This window comes from Microcebus murinus, chromosome 22 (assembly GCF_040939455.1).
Source record: "Microcebus murinus isolate Inina chromosome 22, M.murinus_Inina_mat1.0, whole genome shotgun sequence".
Lineage (NCBI taxonomy): Eukaryota > Metazoa > Chordata > Mammalia > Primates > Cheirogaleidae > Microcebus > Microcebus murinus.
This window is the reverse complement of record NC_134125.1, coordinates 14,867,124-14,884,514: the sequence shown is the minus strand read 5'-3', so window position 1 is coordinate 14,884,514 and position 17,391 is coordinate 14,867,124. Positions and strand designations below refer to the sequence as shown.

At 44.3% G+C, this 17,391-nt stretch overlaps 1 protein-coding gene across 1 annotated transcript; it reads left to right on the top strand.

Annotated features, from left to right (window-relative positions):
• The first annotated feature begins 3,266 nt into the window (after nucleotides 1–3,266).
• LOC105866844 (2'-5'-oligoadenylate synthase-like protein 2) lies at nucleotides 3,267–16,859 on the top strand. Its single transcript, XM_075996623.1, has 6 exons — nucleotides 3,267–3,687; nucleotides 7,494–7,782; nucleotides 9,134–9,309; nucleotides 12,720–12,961; nucleotides 13,974–14,115; nucleotides 15,621–16,859. The coding sequence occupies exons 1-6, from the start codon at nucleotides 3,490–3,492 to the stop codon at nucleotides 16,092–16,094; spliced, it is 1,521 nt and encodes a 506-aa protein (XP_075852738.1). The 5' UTR covers nucleotides 3,267–3,489; the 3' UTR covers nucleotides 16,095–16,859.
• The last annotated feature ends 532 nt before the right edge of the window (nucleotides 16,860–17,391 follow it).

Here is a 17,391-nt window from a genome sequence, read left to right as displayed (position 1 = left end):
CTGCCAAGCAAGGATTAACCTGATCACCTCGGCCTCTTCCACACAGGCTCCTAGGAACCAGGCCAGGTGGTTGTTTTAGGTGGGTGTAGAGCATCACCTGGTGGAAGAGAAGAAAGTTGATAAGAATGTCACAATGACACGTTAAGAATATGTACAGGAAGTGCCAATTTTAAAAATATGAGTGTAGACTGGGTGTGGTGGCTCACGCCTATAATCCTAGCACTCTGGGAGGCCGAGATGGGAGGATCATTTGAGCTCAGGAGTTTGAGACCAGCCTGAGCAAGAGTGAGGCCCCGTCTCTACTAAAAAAATAGAAATTAGCTGGACAACTAAAAAAAAAAATATATATATATATATATATATATATATATATATATATATTAGCCGGGCATGGTGGCACACGCCTATAGTCCCAGCTACTCAGGAGGCTGAGGCAGGAGGATCGCTTGAGCCCAGGAGTTTGAGGTTACTGTGAGCTAGGCTGACGCCATGGCACTCTAGCCTGGGCAACAGAGTGAGACTCTGTCTCAAAAATAAATAAATAAATAAAAGTATGGGTAAACATATAACGAAAATGCCCTGATATGAGGTGACCCCAAAATCTAAGTCAATTTTCCCAATAAACGAATAACAAATATTCCCCGGTGAGAAAATAAAAAAATATGTTGGAGCCGGGCGCGGTGGCTCACGCCTGTAATCCTAGCTCTCTGGGAGGCCGAGGCGGGCGGATTGCTCGAGGTCAGGAGTTCAAAACCAGCCTGAGCAAGAGCGAGACCCCGTCTCTACTATAAATAGAAAGAAATTAATTGGCCAACTAATATATATATATAAAAAATTAGCCGGGCATGGTGGCGCATGCCTGTAGTCCCAGCTACTCGGGAGGCTGAGGCAGAAGGATCACTCAAGCCCAGGAGTTTGAGGTTGCTGTGAGCTAGGCTGACGCCATGGCACTCACTCTAGCCTGGGCAATAAAGTGAGACTCTGTCTCAAAAAAAAAAAGAAAAAAAAGAAAAAAAAAATATGTTGGGATTGTCCTGATCACATAAACTTTAGGGAAATCAAATATGCACTTTTAACATTTAATTTATTTGTTTAGATACAACTAAACATGTATATGTCATGTGAGTCGTACATAAGTATTATTCTTTTCCACTTTTAGTTTTCACGTTTTCTTTTTTAATCAAATGCTTCATAGGCATCTCTAACAGCGGTGTCTTCCCCATATTCAAGGCAATTTTTGAATCTTCTAAGCCAGTTTTCCAGGGCCAGGCATCTTTTTCTTCCATCAAGCAAAATGAGAGACAGGCCTTTTTGGAGTCTTGACACTCCTGACAAACTGCAGTGACACATTCATGTGCCATTAGGGCATTTAAAAAATGCATCCTATAGGTGTCTGTTTATGACCCTCGCAGTGTCCATGCGGGATTCCTTTTCAGAACGCTTTGTGGAGCGCCTGTGTACAACACCATCCAGATGTGCGAATGTGACATCATGTTCCCAGGAATCATTGCTAAACCCGAATTTTTTGCTGATTTCATAGGATTACCTCTTTAAACCTCCAACATCTGCACTGAGATCTTTTAACACCAAGGAGTCTTCCCCCAAACTGTCCTTTGCTTTCAAATTGCAGTTCTTGAGAAAACAACCCCCTCTGAAGACAATTTTTAAAGGATTCCCTTCTTCTTATGGTTTATTGGAGGGGAAAGGAGGCTCACCTAGACATAGGGAACCAGTCAGCCAATATTAGAAAATAAGGGCATGAGACAGACAGGGAAGGAGGGAAGGAAGGAAAGGAAAGGGAAGGGAAGGAGAGAGGGAAGGAGGGAGGGGAAAAGCAATAAACGAGTGTGTACATCTTTGCCCTTAGAAAATAGAGTGAACCCTGGACCCTGAGACCCCTCAGGCTCAGCCCAAGCCCCCCACCCAGACAGTCAGTGAAAGAGGCGGCCTTGCAAAAATACCAGGAAAGTACCTAATCCCACAATTTCCCCAGTCACACTCGAAGATCAATCCTGTGAGTTTGCTCTCTCACTAACAGGCAACCTGCAGGAGTTCTCTTTTGCACAACTTCTGGAAAGAGCTGAATAAACAGAAAAGAGATGTAAATCTCTCTCTTTCAAAATTGCTTTGTGAGAATCTGCTTTTATAGAGTTTCTGAGTCAACAGCAGAAAAACTGTTTATTGTTGAGCTGCAGCCTCAACCCTATCTGGAAGACACAGTCCATCTCCTGTGATAATCTCTTCTCCAGGGAAGGCAGGAAAGCAACTCTTAGACTTTGACGTTCTTACAGCTTTTTTTTTTTTCTTTTTTATCTACCAACTGACAGCCATCACTATTTTTTTCTCTTTGTCCCCCTTAAATGCAGCAAGCCACTTGTCCTCCCTGCTGGCACCCCCTTCTCTTTCTTTGGGATGTCACTCTCTCTTTCCTCCTCCCCCTTTCTTCTCTTTCTCTCTTTCTCCTCTAAGAAGGATAAAATAAACTTTAACTTTTATATCTTAATCTCAGCATGAGAAATCTTTCTGCACCCACGCCGTGAGCACCTACCGTGTTTCCCCGAAAATAAGACCTACCCATAAAATAAGGCCTAGCAGGATTTCTAAGCATTTGCGAAATAGAAGCCCTACCCCGAAAATAAGACCTAGTGACGGGCGTGGCTACGCAGCGCATCTGCACAACCCGTGCATTTACGTGGAGCACTAAGAAGACGAGCAGCCCTTCTCATCTGCCCCATGAGAGCTCTAGTGCTCGACATGAGAGATTGGGGCCAATGGTTCTAAAGGAAATAGAGTCACAAGACATTCAGGATGGAATTCGGGGTTTGGAGAGTTATGATGATGTTCCAGAAGAAGACGACTTAACTATATTTGAATAAATGTAGATTGTTGTACCTTACTTAAAAAAAAAAATAACACATCCCCTGAAAATAAGCCCTAGGATGTCTTCTTGGGGAAAAATAAATATAAGACCCTGCCTTATTTTGGGGGAAACACGGTACCTGCCTATCCTCCCTAACAGCACCTCCCAGCCATGCCACAGGCAATGGGGACCCGGCAGGGCCAGCTCCAGGACACTCTGGGAAACTCCCAGGCTGAGAACCATGGGAGGGGGCGCTCGGCTCCATCTCCCAGCAGTCTTTCCTGGCAGCCTTAAACAGAAGGAGAAAATTCCCTTTTCTTTTTTCAAAGTTAAGCAATGTTCAGTTTCCAATTAAAAAAAAAAAAAAAAGCTCAGTTTCAGTTTCGGTTTCCCAGGAACAAGACAGCTGGCTTCCGAGCTGAAAGCAGCCCGGGGAGCAAGGATCAAGCTGCTGCCTGGAGGCTCCCGCCCAGCCCTCTCTGCAGCCCTAGAAGAAGGAAAGTCCCTCTCTGCCCCACACTGTCCCCTTCCCCCTCTGCAGTCCTCCAGCCTGCTGGAGAAAGGCTGCAAGGTGCCGCTTCCACGGGGCTGGGCAGAAGCAGAGAGGATTTCTTCCCGGTCCTGCAGAGATGGCGGCTGCCCAGGACCTGTATGACACCCCCGGGGACAGGCTGGACGCTTTCGTGAAGCACAGCCTTCAGCCCCAGGGGGACTGGAGGGACGAAGTGAAGGATGCCTGGCAGAGGATCGAGCAGTTCTTGAGGGATCAGTGCTTCCGTGATGAGCTGATCCTGGACCAGGAGGTCAGGGTTCTGAAGGTGGTCAAGGTGAGCACTCGGGACGCCAGGGGTTCAAATCCCAGCTCTGCCCCTGTGGGTGGGACTGTGGGACTCTGGGGGATGGGTCCCTTCATCTCTCTGGGCACCAGCTTCCTCCTCTTTGAAACTGGTCTGTTATGAGCCATAAGAGGGATAAAGCATAGAAAAGGACTCTTCAGCAGTCAATTAGTCTACAAATGCAAAGGGTAATGAGGACTATCATTATTGTTATCATTATTTCTTGATTTCCAGCTCTCTGAGTGCCAGAGAGTCATGTGCAATATGGACAACAGGTTTCTATAAAATTTATGCTTTTTGTTTCTTGTTTAAGAAACCCTACTTTACACCCAAAATCATAAAGATGATCCTCTATATTTTTTCTTTTAAAATGGCACTGACTGGTTATGTTAGAAACTATCTAGCAATTAGGTAAGACCAGAAATTACTTTGTGGGTTCAAAGGGGTTTTAGGGGCCGACCCTGTAATTCAACATCTATCTGCTTATAGCATGGTTTCTCCTGGGAAAGTACTAAACTGTAATTCAACATTTAGCATGTCATCCTAAATCAAAAGCATCTTGACCATAAGCCTAGGATTTTGTTCATTTCGTCAAGCCTTTTAAGCACTCAATTTTCTTAATTGCATCTAGTTTCCCTCATTTCATCCATCCATATTAGGATGAGTGTACTGTATTTTTCTAGAGTTAAATATGCTGATTCCATTTGATTTCTGATCATTCATGGGCTAGAGAGTCTTCTAGGACCAGTAGTAGTAACTTGTACAAGGACATCTCTTCCAGGACTTAATAACCAATCCCATCTGACACCTGTATTCTTTCTTTTCTACTACTCTGTGTCCTCCCATCAAAGAATGCAATGCCTAAATTAAGAATCCACAGGAATCTGAAGTCGATATTGCTGCATGTTTTTTTAAAAATTATACGAGTAATACATTGAGTCACAAAGATATAGGAAAATACAAAAAATGCAAAATGAATGACCTTACTACTCATAGATGAATACTATTCACGTTTTAGTGCACTGTTATCACACGTTAAATGTTTATAAATCACCAAAAAATCATTTTCTTTCATATGTATTTATAGGTATATTGATTTCAAAAGACATGGTAAACTTCTGGTGCCAGCTAAAATGATGTAAGCCCTTACAAATGACCTGTCTCACACGTTACAAGTAAAACTCTAGGCAGACATCACAAAAGAAGTCCTTCGGGACTTTGGAAAAGTAAACAATGGCAGGTAGATTGGGGACTGAAGCCAAACTCGGAGTATCACGTAAGAAGATTATGATGGAACAAAATAATAAAACGAAACATGAAAGAGGGAGGTTAGGGAGAGGCTGGTCAACAGGTACAAAGCTACAGTTAGGAGGGACACGCACTCCTGTTGTACAGGGCGGTGACTATGATTAGCAACAGCGTAATCATATGATATATTTCAAAATAGCTAGGAGAGAGGATTTTGAATGTTCTCACCACAAAGAAATGATAAATGTTTGAGGTAAAGGATATGCTAATCATCACACAATGTACACATGTATTGAAATGTCACACTGTACCCCATACACATGTATAATTATTATGTGTCAATTAAAAACGTAAAAAAAAAAAAACTTTTAAAAAAGACACTCAACAACATGGGCAGATATCAAAGCGTTGTGCTAAGTGGAGGGAAAAGGGCTAAATTCTCAAGGTCACATAACATATGATTCCAATTATATAACATTCTCAAAATGATACGATAATAGGGATGGAAAAGAAATCGATGGTTTCCAGGGTTTAGGGATGGCGGAGGGAAGGAGGGAGGGAAGTGTAACTATGAAGGAGCTATTAATATGTGAGGATGATCTTTGCAGTGATGGAATAGTTCTATGTCTTGGTTGCAGCAGTGGTTACAGAAATCTCCACATATAAAATGTTACGGAACTAAATAGGTACATTGCATCAATGTCAGTTTCTTGGGTCTGATATTCTACTATATTTGTAAGATGTGACCATTGGGGGGAACAGGGTGAAGAACATGCCAGATCCCTCTATATTCTCTTTGCAACTTCCTGTGAATCCATCATGATCTCAAAATAAAAAGTCTAAAACATTTTTTGTACATACACACAAGAATCTATACACACAAAATATATGTGTACAAAATATATACACAAAAATATGTTTGTCTAGGTCAGAGCTGTCCGGTAGGACTTTCTACAATTATGGGAAGGTTCTATATATGGTGCTGTCCAATTTAATAGCCACTGTCTCTGGTCAGCTATTGAGCACATGAAATGAGGCCAATGAAGAATTGAATTTTTAAATTTCATTTCATTTGAATTAGTTTAAATTTTTTCTTTTTTATTTCAGCATATTATGGGGGTACAAGTCTTTAGGTTACATATATTGTTTTTGCCCCCGCCGAGTCAGAGCTTCGAGCGTGTCCATCCCCCTGACAGTGTGCACCGCACCCATTAGGTGTGAATGTACCCATCCCCTCCTCCCCCCTGCCATCATGCCCGACTCCCAATGAATGTGCACATAAGTGTTGATCACTTAATACCAATTTGCTGGTGAGTACATTTGGTGCTCCTTTTTCCATTCTTGGGATACTTCGCTTAGTAGAATGGGCTCCAGCTCTATCCAGGATAATACAAGAGGTGCTGGATCACCATTGTTTTTGTGGCTGAGTAGCACTCCTTGGTATACATATACCACATTTTATTAGTCCACTCATGTATTGATGGACACATGGGCTGTTTCCACATCTTTGCAATTGTGAATTGTGCTGCTATGAATATTCTAGTGCAGATGTCTTTTTTTATAGAATGTCTTCTTTTCCTTTAGGTATTTGCCCAGTATTGGGATTGCTGGATCAAATGATAGTTCTACCTTTAACTCTTTGAGGTATCTCCATATTACTGCTTTCCATAGAGGTTGTACTAGTTTGCACTCCCACCAGCAGCGTATGACTGTTCCTGTCTCTCTGCATCCACGCCAACATTTATTGTTTTGGGACTTTTTGATAAAAGCCATTCTCACTGGAGTTAAATGATATCTAATTATGGTTTTGATTTGTATTTCCATTATGATTAGAGATGTTGAGCATTTTTTCATATATTTGCTGGCCATTAGTCTGCCTTCTTTTGAAAAGTCTCTGTTCATGTCCTTTGCCCACTTTTTAATGGGGTTGTTTGATTTTTTTTCGTGCCGATTTTCCTTAGTTCTATATAGATTCTGGTTATCAGCCCTTTATCGGATATGTAGCATGCGGATATTTTCTCCCATTCTGTAGGTTGTCTATTTGCTCTCGTGATAGTTTCCTTGGCTGTGCAGAAGCTTTTTAATTTGATCAGGTCCCATTTATTTATTTTTGTTGTGGCTGTGATTGCCTTTCGGGTCTTCTTCATAAATTCTTGAATTGGTTTAGATTGAAATAGCCACATGTGGCTGTTGGCCGCCATATTGGATAGCGCAGGTCTTGGCGTAGAACATTCATATTAATGGGACACTATGTAAGAAGCTGGTAACTGTAGTTGCTTCTGGAGGAGGGGTTTGAGGGCTGGGGAGAAATGGAGCTTTACATCTCATTTATATCCTTTGACTTGCTGACCAGGTATTTAGTGTTTCTAAACAATGAAAACATGTAGTGATACCCGTAGCAAAGGCCCCCAATATCTGGTGGAGACCAAGGGCTCCTTTAAGACCTTTGGTTTACATAACAGACTAACACAGGTGCCTCCGGCTTCAGTCTCAACCTCAAAGTATCAGATCTCAGCGGAGGTGAAGCTCAACCTTGTTGTTCCCCACAGGGTGGCTCCACAGGGAAGGGGACGACGCTGAACTACAGCTCTGACCTGGACCTGGTTCTGTTTCTGAGCTGTTTCTCCAGTTTCTGGCAGCAGGCACTGGTCCGGGGAATCATCCTCAACTTCCTGGAGGAGAAACTGCTTCACTGCAGCAGAAGCCTGGCCTACAAAATCACTGTGGCCCAGCACAGAGGAGGGACCAGAGCCCCTCGCTCCCTGTCCCTCCAGGTCCAGTCCAGGAAGAACAGTCCAGTCGTCAAGGTGGACTTGCTCCTGGCTTTCAATGCTCTGGGTAAAGACAGCCATGGGGCGGGTCCAGAGAAACTAGGGGGGCCCCTTTACCATAGTGGCCTCCAAGGAGCTCTGGGGAAATGAAATCCAGTGAGGCGAGCGTGGAGGTTGCTCTTTTACAGGGAGATGAGACTAGAGCAATACCCCGAAGATTAAATCCTCCCATAAATGCATGGGCTGCCGAGTCCCACTGTGGCCCGAGGAAAGGGGACTTCTCCCAAATAATGGATTCCCACCCAACCCAAGAAGGCGATTCTTCTTTGAACTTCTGGGAAACGCCAGCTCAAACAAGTTCTTCAAGGTCTTTGGAGTCGGACATAACTGGATTGGAATCATCTTTAAGGCAGGGCTCTTGCCAGGCACAGTGGCATGCACCTGTCCCATGTCCCAGCTACGTGGGAGGTTGAAGCAAGGGGATCACTTGATTCCAAGAGTTTGAGGCTGTAGTGTACCACGACCATGCCTGTGAATAGCCACTGCACTCCAGCCTGGGCAACATAGTGAGACCCTGTCTCTAATCAAAGGCGAGAAAGGCCCTTAATGACTTCAAACGTGTGCTCTAAGACTTACTAGTTGCACGACCTTGGTCAAACTATTTAACCCCGCCAAGACTGAGCCTACCAACTTGTTGAATGGGACAATAATATTAAATTTGAGTGACCCATAGGCAACTGACAATATTTGAGCTCGTTTGACCCACAAAAATGGCAATTCCCTGTGGTTCCACTTACGTGTACCTGCTTCATGTAGCTGTGCTGATTCCATGAGCTTAGCCCAGTGCCTGACACACGGCGAGTCTTTGGTCAATGTGAGTTTTCCAAAATCGATGTGACTTTTTTTTTTTTTTTTAAGACAGAGTCTCACTCTGTTGCCCGGGCTAGAGTGCTGTGGCATCAGCCTTGCTCACAACAACCTCAAACTTTTGGGCTCAAGCAATCTTTCTGCCTCAGCCTCCTGAGAAGCCGGGACTACAGGCATGCGCCACCATGCCCAGCTAATTTTTTCTATATATTTTTAGTTGGCCAATTAATTTCTTTCTATTTTTAGTAGAGAAGGGGTCTCGCTCTTGCTCAGGCTGGTTTCGAACTCCTGATCTTGAGCGATCCTCCCGCCTCGGCCTCCCAGAGTGCTAGGATTACAGGTGTGAGCCACCACACCTGGCCTCCATGTGACTTTTGAGTGTACTACCAAACCATCTAGGCCTCTGCTTATTTAGCTGTAAAATGGGGGAAACGGTGCTACAGTGAGGATTGCATGGGATAATGTATGCATATTCTATGCTCAGCAGTTCTTTTCCCATATTCCCACCTGAAAGGGTACATCTTCCTAACCAGGTATTTTTCTCTTCCCAGGATCCTTTTGCCCGGACTCTAAACCAGCACCAGAAATCTATGAAAATCTAATCACCAGCGCCGGCCACCCCGGGGAGTTCTCATCAAGTTTCACAGAGCTGCAGAGGCACTTTGTGAAAAGCTGTCCTGCCAAGCTGAAGAGCCTCCTGCAGCTGGTAAAGCACTGGTTCCTGCAGGTGAGCGCGGGTGCCGGGCTAGTAGGCGCAGGGACGTGGGACCGGGGACAGTGGGTGCATCCCATCATTTTATTTTATTTTATTTTATTTTATTTTATTTTATTTTATTTTATTTTATTTTATTTTTTGAGACAGAGTCTCACTTTGTTGCCCAGGATAGAGTGAGTGCCATGGCGTCAGCCTAGCTCACAGCAACCTCAAACTCCTGGTCTCAAGCAATCCTCCTGCCTCAGCCTCCCGAGTAGCTGGGACTACAGGCATGTGCCACCATGCCCGGCTAATTTTTTCTATATATATTAGTTGGCCAATTAATTTCTTTCTATTTATAGTAGAGATGGGGTCTCGCTCTTGCTCAGGCTGGTCTCGAACTCCTGACCTTGAGCGATCCGCCCACCTCGGCCTCCCAGAGTGCTAGGATTACAGGCATGAGCCACCGTGCCCGGCCCATCATTTTATTTTAAGAGGGAAAAAAAATGGAAACAACCTGGTTGTCTAAGGATAGTAGGCAGGTAATGTAGCGTAGGTGAAATAGCATAACTGCAAGCTGTTTATAAACTATAGAACACCGGCCAATGTTAGGGATGGCCATTATTGTCGGTGGTGGTGTTGTAATTGCTCCGTTATTTTCTGAAGCGCAGTGTCCCACTAGGAGCCTCCTGGCTCCAATGACACAATCCTCAAGGGCAATGAAACGGTTCCTGATGAGCAGAAGCATAATTTTCAGCAGGCTTCAGGCCTCAGGCTTTTCCGATGATAATAAAAACAACACTAATAGTAATAAAGCTACCATTTATTGAGTGTTAATTATGTCCCACGATCTATGCTAAGCACTTCTGCCTATTTTTCCTCATCCAGTCTTTCCAACAACTCTATTAATGCATGTGTTATTCATTATCCCCATTTCTGAGATAAGAAAACTGAGACTCAAAAGCTAAAGCGGAGGCCGGGCGTGGTGGCTCACGCCTGTAATCCTAGCACTCTGGGAGGCCCAGGCGGGTGGATTGCTCAAGGTCAGGAGTTCGAAACCAGCCTGAGCAAGAGCAAGACCCCGTCTCTACTATAAATAGAAAGAAATTAATTGGCCAACTAATATATATATATATATAGAAAAAATTAGCCGTGCATGGTGGCGCATGCCTGTAGTCCCAGCTACTCGGGAGGCTGAGGCAGGAGGATGGCTTGAGCCCAGGAGTTTGAGGTTGCTGTGAGTTAGGCTGACGCCACGGCACTCACTCTAGCCTGGGCAACAAAGCAAGACTCTGTCTCAAAAAAAAAAAAAAAAAAAAAAGCTAAAGCGGAGCTGAGATCTGAACACAAAAGTGTCTGACGTCAGAACGTGTGCTCTTAACCAACAATGCGAAGTATTTTTCATAATAATAATAAATTGTTTATTCTGATTAGCTGAATATTACAATGGACTCATTATTAAAAAAAAAAAAATTAAAGCCAGTTGTGGTGGCTCATGCCTGCCTGTAATTCCAGCACTTTGGAAGGCTGAGGCAAGAGGATTGCTTGGGGCCAGGAGTTTGAGACCAGCCTGGGCAGCACAGGGAGCCCCCATCTCTACAAAAAATTTTTTAAAAACTAGTCAGGTGTGATGGTGTAAGCCTGTAGTCCCAGCTACTTGGGAGGCTGAGGCAGTAGGATCGCTTGAGCCCAGGAGTTTGGGGTTGCAGTGAGCTACGATTGGGCTGTTGCACTCTAGCCTGGGCAATAGAGTGAAACCCCATCTCAAACAAAAAAAAATTTAAACAATGCAAAAAGGTATAAGAAAGATGGTAAAATTTACATGAAATCCCTGAGACAATACCAATAACACTATTTTTTCATACCTCTCTTTACATTTATATTCATATAGCTCACACACAGAGCTTACATAAATAGAATCATGTCATGCATTGTGATTTTGTAGTCTACCCTTAAAAAATAAATTTGCTTATTGACCTTTGGACTTGAACTTTTGGAAATTATCTATTAATGTAATTTATGCATTTTCTCGTTGAGTTGTTTGTTTTTTTCAATTGTGAGACCTCTTGGTAAATTGTAAATATTTACTATTATTTCTCATATTTTTTTTTTTTTTTTTTTTTTTGAGACAGAGTCTCGCTTTGTTGCCCAGGCTAGAGTGAGTGCCGTGGCGTCAGCCTCGCTCACAGCAACCTCAAACTCCTGGGCACGAGTGATCCTTCTGCCTCAGCCTCCCGAGTAGCTGGGACTACAGGCATGCGCCACCATGCCCGGCTAATTTTTTATATATATATCAGTTGGCCAATTAATTTCTTTCTATTTTATAGTAGAGACGGGGTCTCGCTCTTGCTCAGGCTGGTTTTGAACTCCTGACCTTGAGCAATCCGCCCGCCTCGGCCTCCCAAGAGCTAGGATTACAGGCGTGAGCCACAGCGCCCGGCCTATTTCTCATATTTTTTGCAGACATTTTTACCAATATATCATACATCTATTGACGTTAATTATACTATCTTTGACAACATAATGATTTCTAATGTTTACAAAGAGGAATATGTCTGACTTTCTTTATAGGTTGTAAATTTCCTATCTGACCTGCTATATATATTATATAGATAGATAGTCTCTTAATTTTTTTCTAATGTGTTTACTAAATACTTTAATTCCATTTGTAATCTATTTTGGTATGTGGTATGACATTGTGATCACCTTTATTTACTTTATTTTCTTCCAAATGGCAAACAGGCTGTGCCACCATCATTCACTGAATTATGCATCCTTTTCCCACTAAACCGAAACACCACCTTTATCATTTATGAAGTTCTCCTTTCCACTGGGAACTAATTCTGGGCTATTGGTTCTGTTAATAAATGTTTTATACCGCTTATTCCTATGCCAAAAGCATAGTGTTTTGGTGACAACTGTTTTATACAATATATCTGAGAAGACAAATATCAACCTGTCTGTTTTTCTTTTTTCTCATTTTGTTGGCTGTCCTGGGCATGTATTCTTCTATATGAACCTTAAGATAATTTTATCCCATTAAAAAACATCACTGGGATTCTAACTGAGATTGCAATAAATTTCTAAACTAATATTGGAGGAAGTGAACATTGCACATTATCACTCTTTCTCCTTAATCTTTCAATTTGTCCTGATTTCGTTTTATATTTTCAATGTGCAGATGTGTTTTCGTTTTCTTCAGTTATTTCCTAGATTCGCTATATTATATTGCCCCCTCCATTCCAACTGAATGACATGGATTGATGATGCTCAGAAGGTTCCTCTTTTTTGAAATCTTGATGACCTTAGGATATAAGTCCATCTAGACCCCAGGCCATTTCATGGCTTGTGCTACGTAATGCAGCGGAGTGACCTGGAGAGTCCCAGGGTATCAGGCATCAATCTCAGTTTCTCTCTCTACCCTCCCCCCCTCCTTTCTCTAGTGCTTGAAACCTAAATATCCAAGAGTGGCATTACCTCCCAAATATGCCCTGGAGCTGCTGACCATCTATGCCTGGGAAATGGGTACAAACAAAAGTGAGAACTTTGAGATGGATGAAGGCTTTGTGGCTGTGATGGAACTCCTCACAGATTATCAAGACATCTGCATATACTGGACCAAGTACTATGATTTCCAAAATGACGTTGTCAGAAACTTTATCAAACAAAAGTTGAAGGAATGCAGGTGCGTGTGTTGGTTGCATTATCTTCAGCTTTAAGGAACAGAAAACCCAGCTCAAACAGCTTAAAATATTAAGGGAATTGATTGTAACTTTTGTAACTAAAAAAGTCCAAGGATAAAAGCAGCTACAGGTATGGTGAGATCCAGACGTCTGCTATGTCATCAGGGTCCCAGTCTGTGAATTGCTTAGCTCTGCCCTACTCAGGGTTTTATTTATTTATTTATTTATTTATTTATTTATTTATTTATTTATTTTTTATTTTTTCTTCATATGAATATATTCATATATAGACATCTGACCTACTCAGGGTTTTACCATAGGATTCAGGCTAATTCCTTCATGGCTGCATCAGTTCTAGGCTCCTCATCGGGACACATACTACAAAATGGAGCATTCCAAGCAAAATCTCTGCAATTCGCTCTGATCGTGCCTGCTTAGGTTACATCTCTTGTTATATAGCCGAGTTTTACAGGGCCTCGGGACAGAGAGACAGAGTTATCAAGGCTGTAATTATCAAAAGGAGTTTTACTGTCTAGCTCGAGCTAGGGTCTGAGTCCCCAGAGTGCCAGCGCAGTGGCCTCTTTTTTGGGCCCCCTTTGTGTGCTAGTGAGCCTTTTATATCCAAGCTGTTTACATACTGATCATGCATCTGCCCCCACAGTGATTTTTATTTTATCCTGCCCCTGATAGGCTCTAACCTGTTTTGGGTCTTAGCTGAGAGACTCTGGTTTTTGCCTTTTTTTTGTTTGTTTGTTTTTGTTTTTTGGTTTTGTTTTTTTTTTTTTGCATCTTATAATGTACTTATAATGCCTTGTGGTTAGCAAACAAGCAGCAAACAGAAGCTGGAAGGTGTCTATTGTTTTTATAGCCCAGTATCTTACACTCTGATCATGAACAAGAGCTCCATCTTGCAGGGAGGCCTCTCTACACAGAGACATGCACAGTCCCATAGGCTTGAGGGCCAGAGACCAGAGTCCTGAGTGTGACAGAGATCCACTCCCCTTCTCTCTCCAGGCCCATCATCCTGGACCCAGCTGACCCCACCAACAACCTGGGAAGGCAAAAGAGATGGGACCTGGTGGCCCAAGAGGCCGCTTACTGCCTGCGGCAGGCTTGCTGCAGGACTGTGGACCCCCACCAGGGCTGGGACGTGCAGGTATGAGCTCCTCCCCCCACCCACAGTACTGACTCAGTGCTGACCTCCTTTTAACATGAATCCCCCCAACTCTTGCCACCGCATCCATAGGTCCCTGGGACCAGAAACCCCTTCCACGTAGACATCCCAGCCCACCAGATGTGCAGTTCTTCCCCTTCTGCTGTAAATGTCTGGGCCTCAGTTCTTTCACCTGTAAAATAGGTAGGCAATTTTTGCCCTGCTCTGCAGCCATTTGAGGGATGTGGTAAAGCACATACTCACATACACATGAATTTTCCCACACAGATCACGGTTGCAAGGTCTGAGCACTAAGTGGGCACACAGGGACCAGGACTCTGCTTATGAGAACTCCCTGAAAGATCTAATTTCCCCAACCTGCTGCTCGTGGAGGAATCTTGTCACCAATCCTGCATTTCATATCCTGCATGGAAAGTCAGAGTCTGGCCTCAAAGGCTACCCTGGAGTAATTGAAGAAAGGCAGATAACTAAGACATCAGAGGGACCTACCACCTGGCCATGTCCCATTGGCTGGGAACATCCAGTGGATCACAAGGGTCCTGGGAAGGCAAAAAAAAAAAAAGCAAATCTAACTATTTAAAAGGATACACAATTAAAGTAAGTGTCCCTCCTATTCTGGGCCCCAGTCTCTCAGTTCAACCCCCTCCCAGACATCTGCTTGTTAATCACTCCTGTCCCCTCCTGTGGATATGCTGTACACACAAAAGCACGTGCTTGTATCTGAATATACACCCTGGGGGCTTTTTGCATTTTTATTTCATTCACTCAAATTATTATTCAATGAGTTATTCGATTACTAAATTAAATGATCTTAAAGACAATTCCATATCCACACATATAGACTTAATCAGCATAACCATATATATGAAGTCCAAATCAGGACACTTGTGAGCAGAAAACGGGGTGGTGTGAATTATGCCAGGACAAGGGACATGCACCAGGACTGCCCTGGACAAACTGGAACATAAAATCACCCTAGATCCCATCAATCTTCTCAACAGTATATGACAATTCAGTGAGAATGAAAGTACTTTAGTTTGTACAACCAGGATGCTTTCAGACTTTTGCCATTACAACGAACATCCTTAGACATAGAGCTGGAGCTTGAAATACATTACATCATCGGGCCTCCCAACAGCACTGTGATGCAGCTCTGGGCTAAGTGCAATGTCATCACCAGCTGACAGGCAAGGACTCTGAATAGGTCTATGCAGGAGGAGGAGTATTTGGAGAACTGTCGCCAGTTGTCACTCCGGTTGGGGTGAGTCAGAGGACAGTTTGACCCGATGATTCTATAAGCCTAGGGTGACCAAGTAGCCTCCTTTCCCTGGGGCAGTCCTGGTTTATGCCTGTCATCTCATGTATTGGTTTTGGAAGTATCTCAGTAGGCGATACATTATAGCAGCAGCAGCCAGAAGCAAGGCTTTGGGGACAACAGAGAGGACCACCCAGATAGATAACCTCGTCTGCTCCTCCCTCCCTTCCAGCGAGCAAGGGACGTCCTGGTGACAGTGAAACAGACAGGGGAGGAGGCCTGGACGCTGTCGGTGAACCCCTACAGCCCCATCTGGAAGATGAAGACAGAGATCAGGAGGAAGTGTGACTTCAGCGGGCAGCAGCGACTGTCTTTCCAGGAGCCGGGAGGGGAGCGACAGCTTCTCAGCAGTCAGCGGACCCTGGCGGATTATGGGATCTTCTCAAAAGTGAGCATCCGGGTGCTGAAGACCACCCCTCCTGAGATCCAGGTCTTCGTGAAGGACTCCAGCGGCTGGAGCAAGCCTTTCGCCATCCACCCCGACGACTCCATCGGTGACTTGAAAGAGAAGATCGAGGAGGCCGGAGGACCTCACGTGGAGGATCAGATACTGAAGTTCCAGGGTCGGAAACTGTGGGATCGCCGCAGCCTGGCAGACCTGCAGATCGAGGACTGTGACACCATCATGCTCATTAAGAGGAGCTGAGATTACGGGGACCGTGACAGGACAAGCAACCTGTATTGGGTGCCTGTGGTCAGGTTGCCCATGACGGTCCTATGGTCCTGTTCCCCGCCCCTGCCCCTCTCTGCCCAGACAACTGTGCTCTTTCTGAAGCATAAATGTGAACATACCCTCTCCCTTGCTTAAAGGCCTCTGATGGCTCCCCATTGCCCACAGAATAGAGTTCAAGTTCCTTTGCTTGGCATTCGGGATCTTTGACTGTCTAGCCCTTGTTCATCCCTCCGTCCGTTCCCTCCATGTTTTCATCTTTCAGTGCTCAACTTCCCAAGTCATTGACTCTCAAAGCATGGATGTCAGACAAGCAGAGTCAGCATTCCCTGGGAACTTCTTAGATAGGAAAATTCTCAGCAACATTCCCAGACTTAACCTGAGTCACATTCTCAGGTGGTGGGACCCAGACATTTATGTCTTACCAAGCCTCCCAGTAACTTCTGATGCATATTGAAAATCATATTAACATTCTGATGCACATTGAAGTTTAAGAACCACTGCTCTAAGCCTCATACAGCTGACCAAGTCACCTTCTGTCCCTACTCTCTCCCTACACCCACATCAGGCTTCTGTGCAACACCTGGGACCCTCACTGTGTTCCTTCGCTGGGTCATTTACCTCCCCAGCCTCATGAGACTTGACAAAAACTATGCCTTATTCTTTGTCCCTATGGTCCAGAATGGCAGCTGCCTGGTGCAAAAGCTTGGCACTTGCCTGTTAAATAAAGGAATGAGCCAATGAATGGCTTTGAATTCTTCACTCTTATCTTCACGAAGGTCTCAGTCCAATGCCATCTCGGAGTCCATGTTGTTTGGGGCGCCTCCGAGCCTATGTCTCATTCTCTGAAAATGCCCACTCTCGCCTGCATAAGCTCCGTGCTGGCGGAGGAGACCTGGTCCCCACACTCGTAGCAATGCCTTCACCCCTCCGTTCAAATGTTGTTAGACCCAAGGTAGCCAAGAACTGGTAGAATGGGTTTCAGGGCAGGGCGACAAGAGTGGACACTCACTCTAGAAGGCTATTGTAGTCATCCCAGGAGAAGCGATGACAGTTTGGGCTGGAGGTGGGAGTGGAGATGGGGAGAGTAGATGGATTCAAGGCCCAGAAGCCTTGATGGTGGATGGAATGTGGGATGAGAGGGAAAGTGTGACCTCAAACCTGTCTCCCAGTTGTTACCTTTAGGGGGTTGTTGATCAGGAGAGGGTTTTAGGAGCTGCTGGGATACTAGAAGTGTTCTGTTAATCTTGATCTGGACGGTGGTTACAGGGGT

Bases quoted from the DNA above. Each gene is read 5' to 3' on its own strand.
- LOC105866844 (XM_075996623.1), top strand. From the start codon at position 3,490: ATGGCGGCTGCCCAGGACCTGTATGACACCCCCGGGGACAGGCTGGAC. The intron at 3,688-7,493 runs GTGAGCACTCGG...TGTTCCCCACAG, and splicing joins GGGTTCTGAAGGTGGTCAAG to GGTGGCTCCACAGGGAAGGG. The intron at 14,116-15,620 runs GTATGAGCTCCT...CCTCCCTTCCAG, and splicing joins ACCAGGGCTGGGACGTGCAG to CGAGCAAGGGACGTCCTGGT.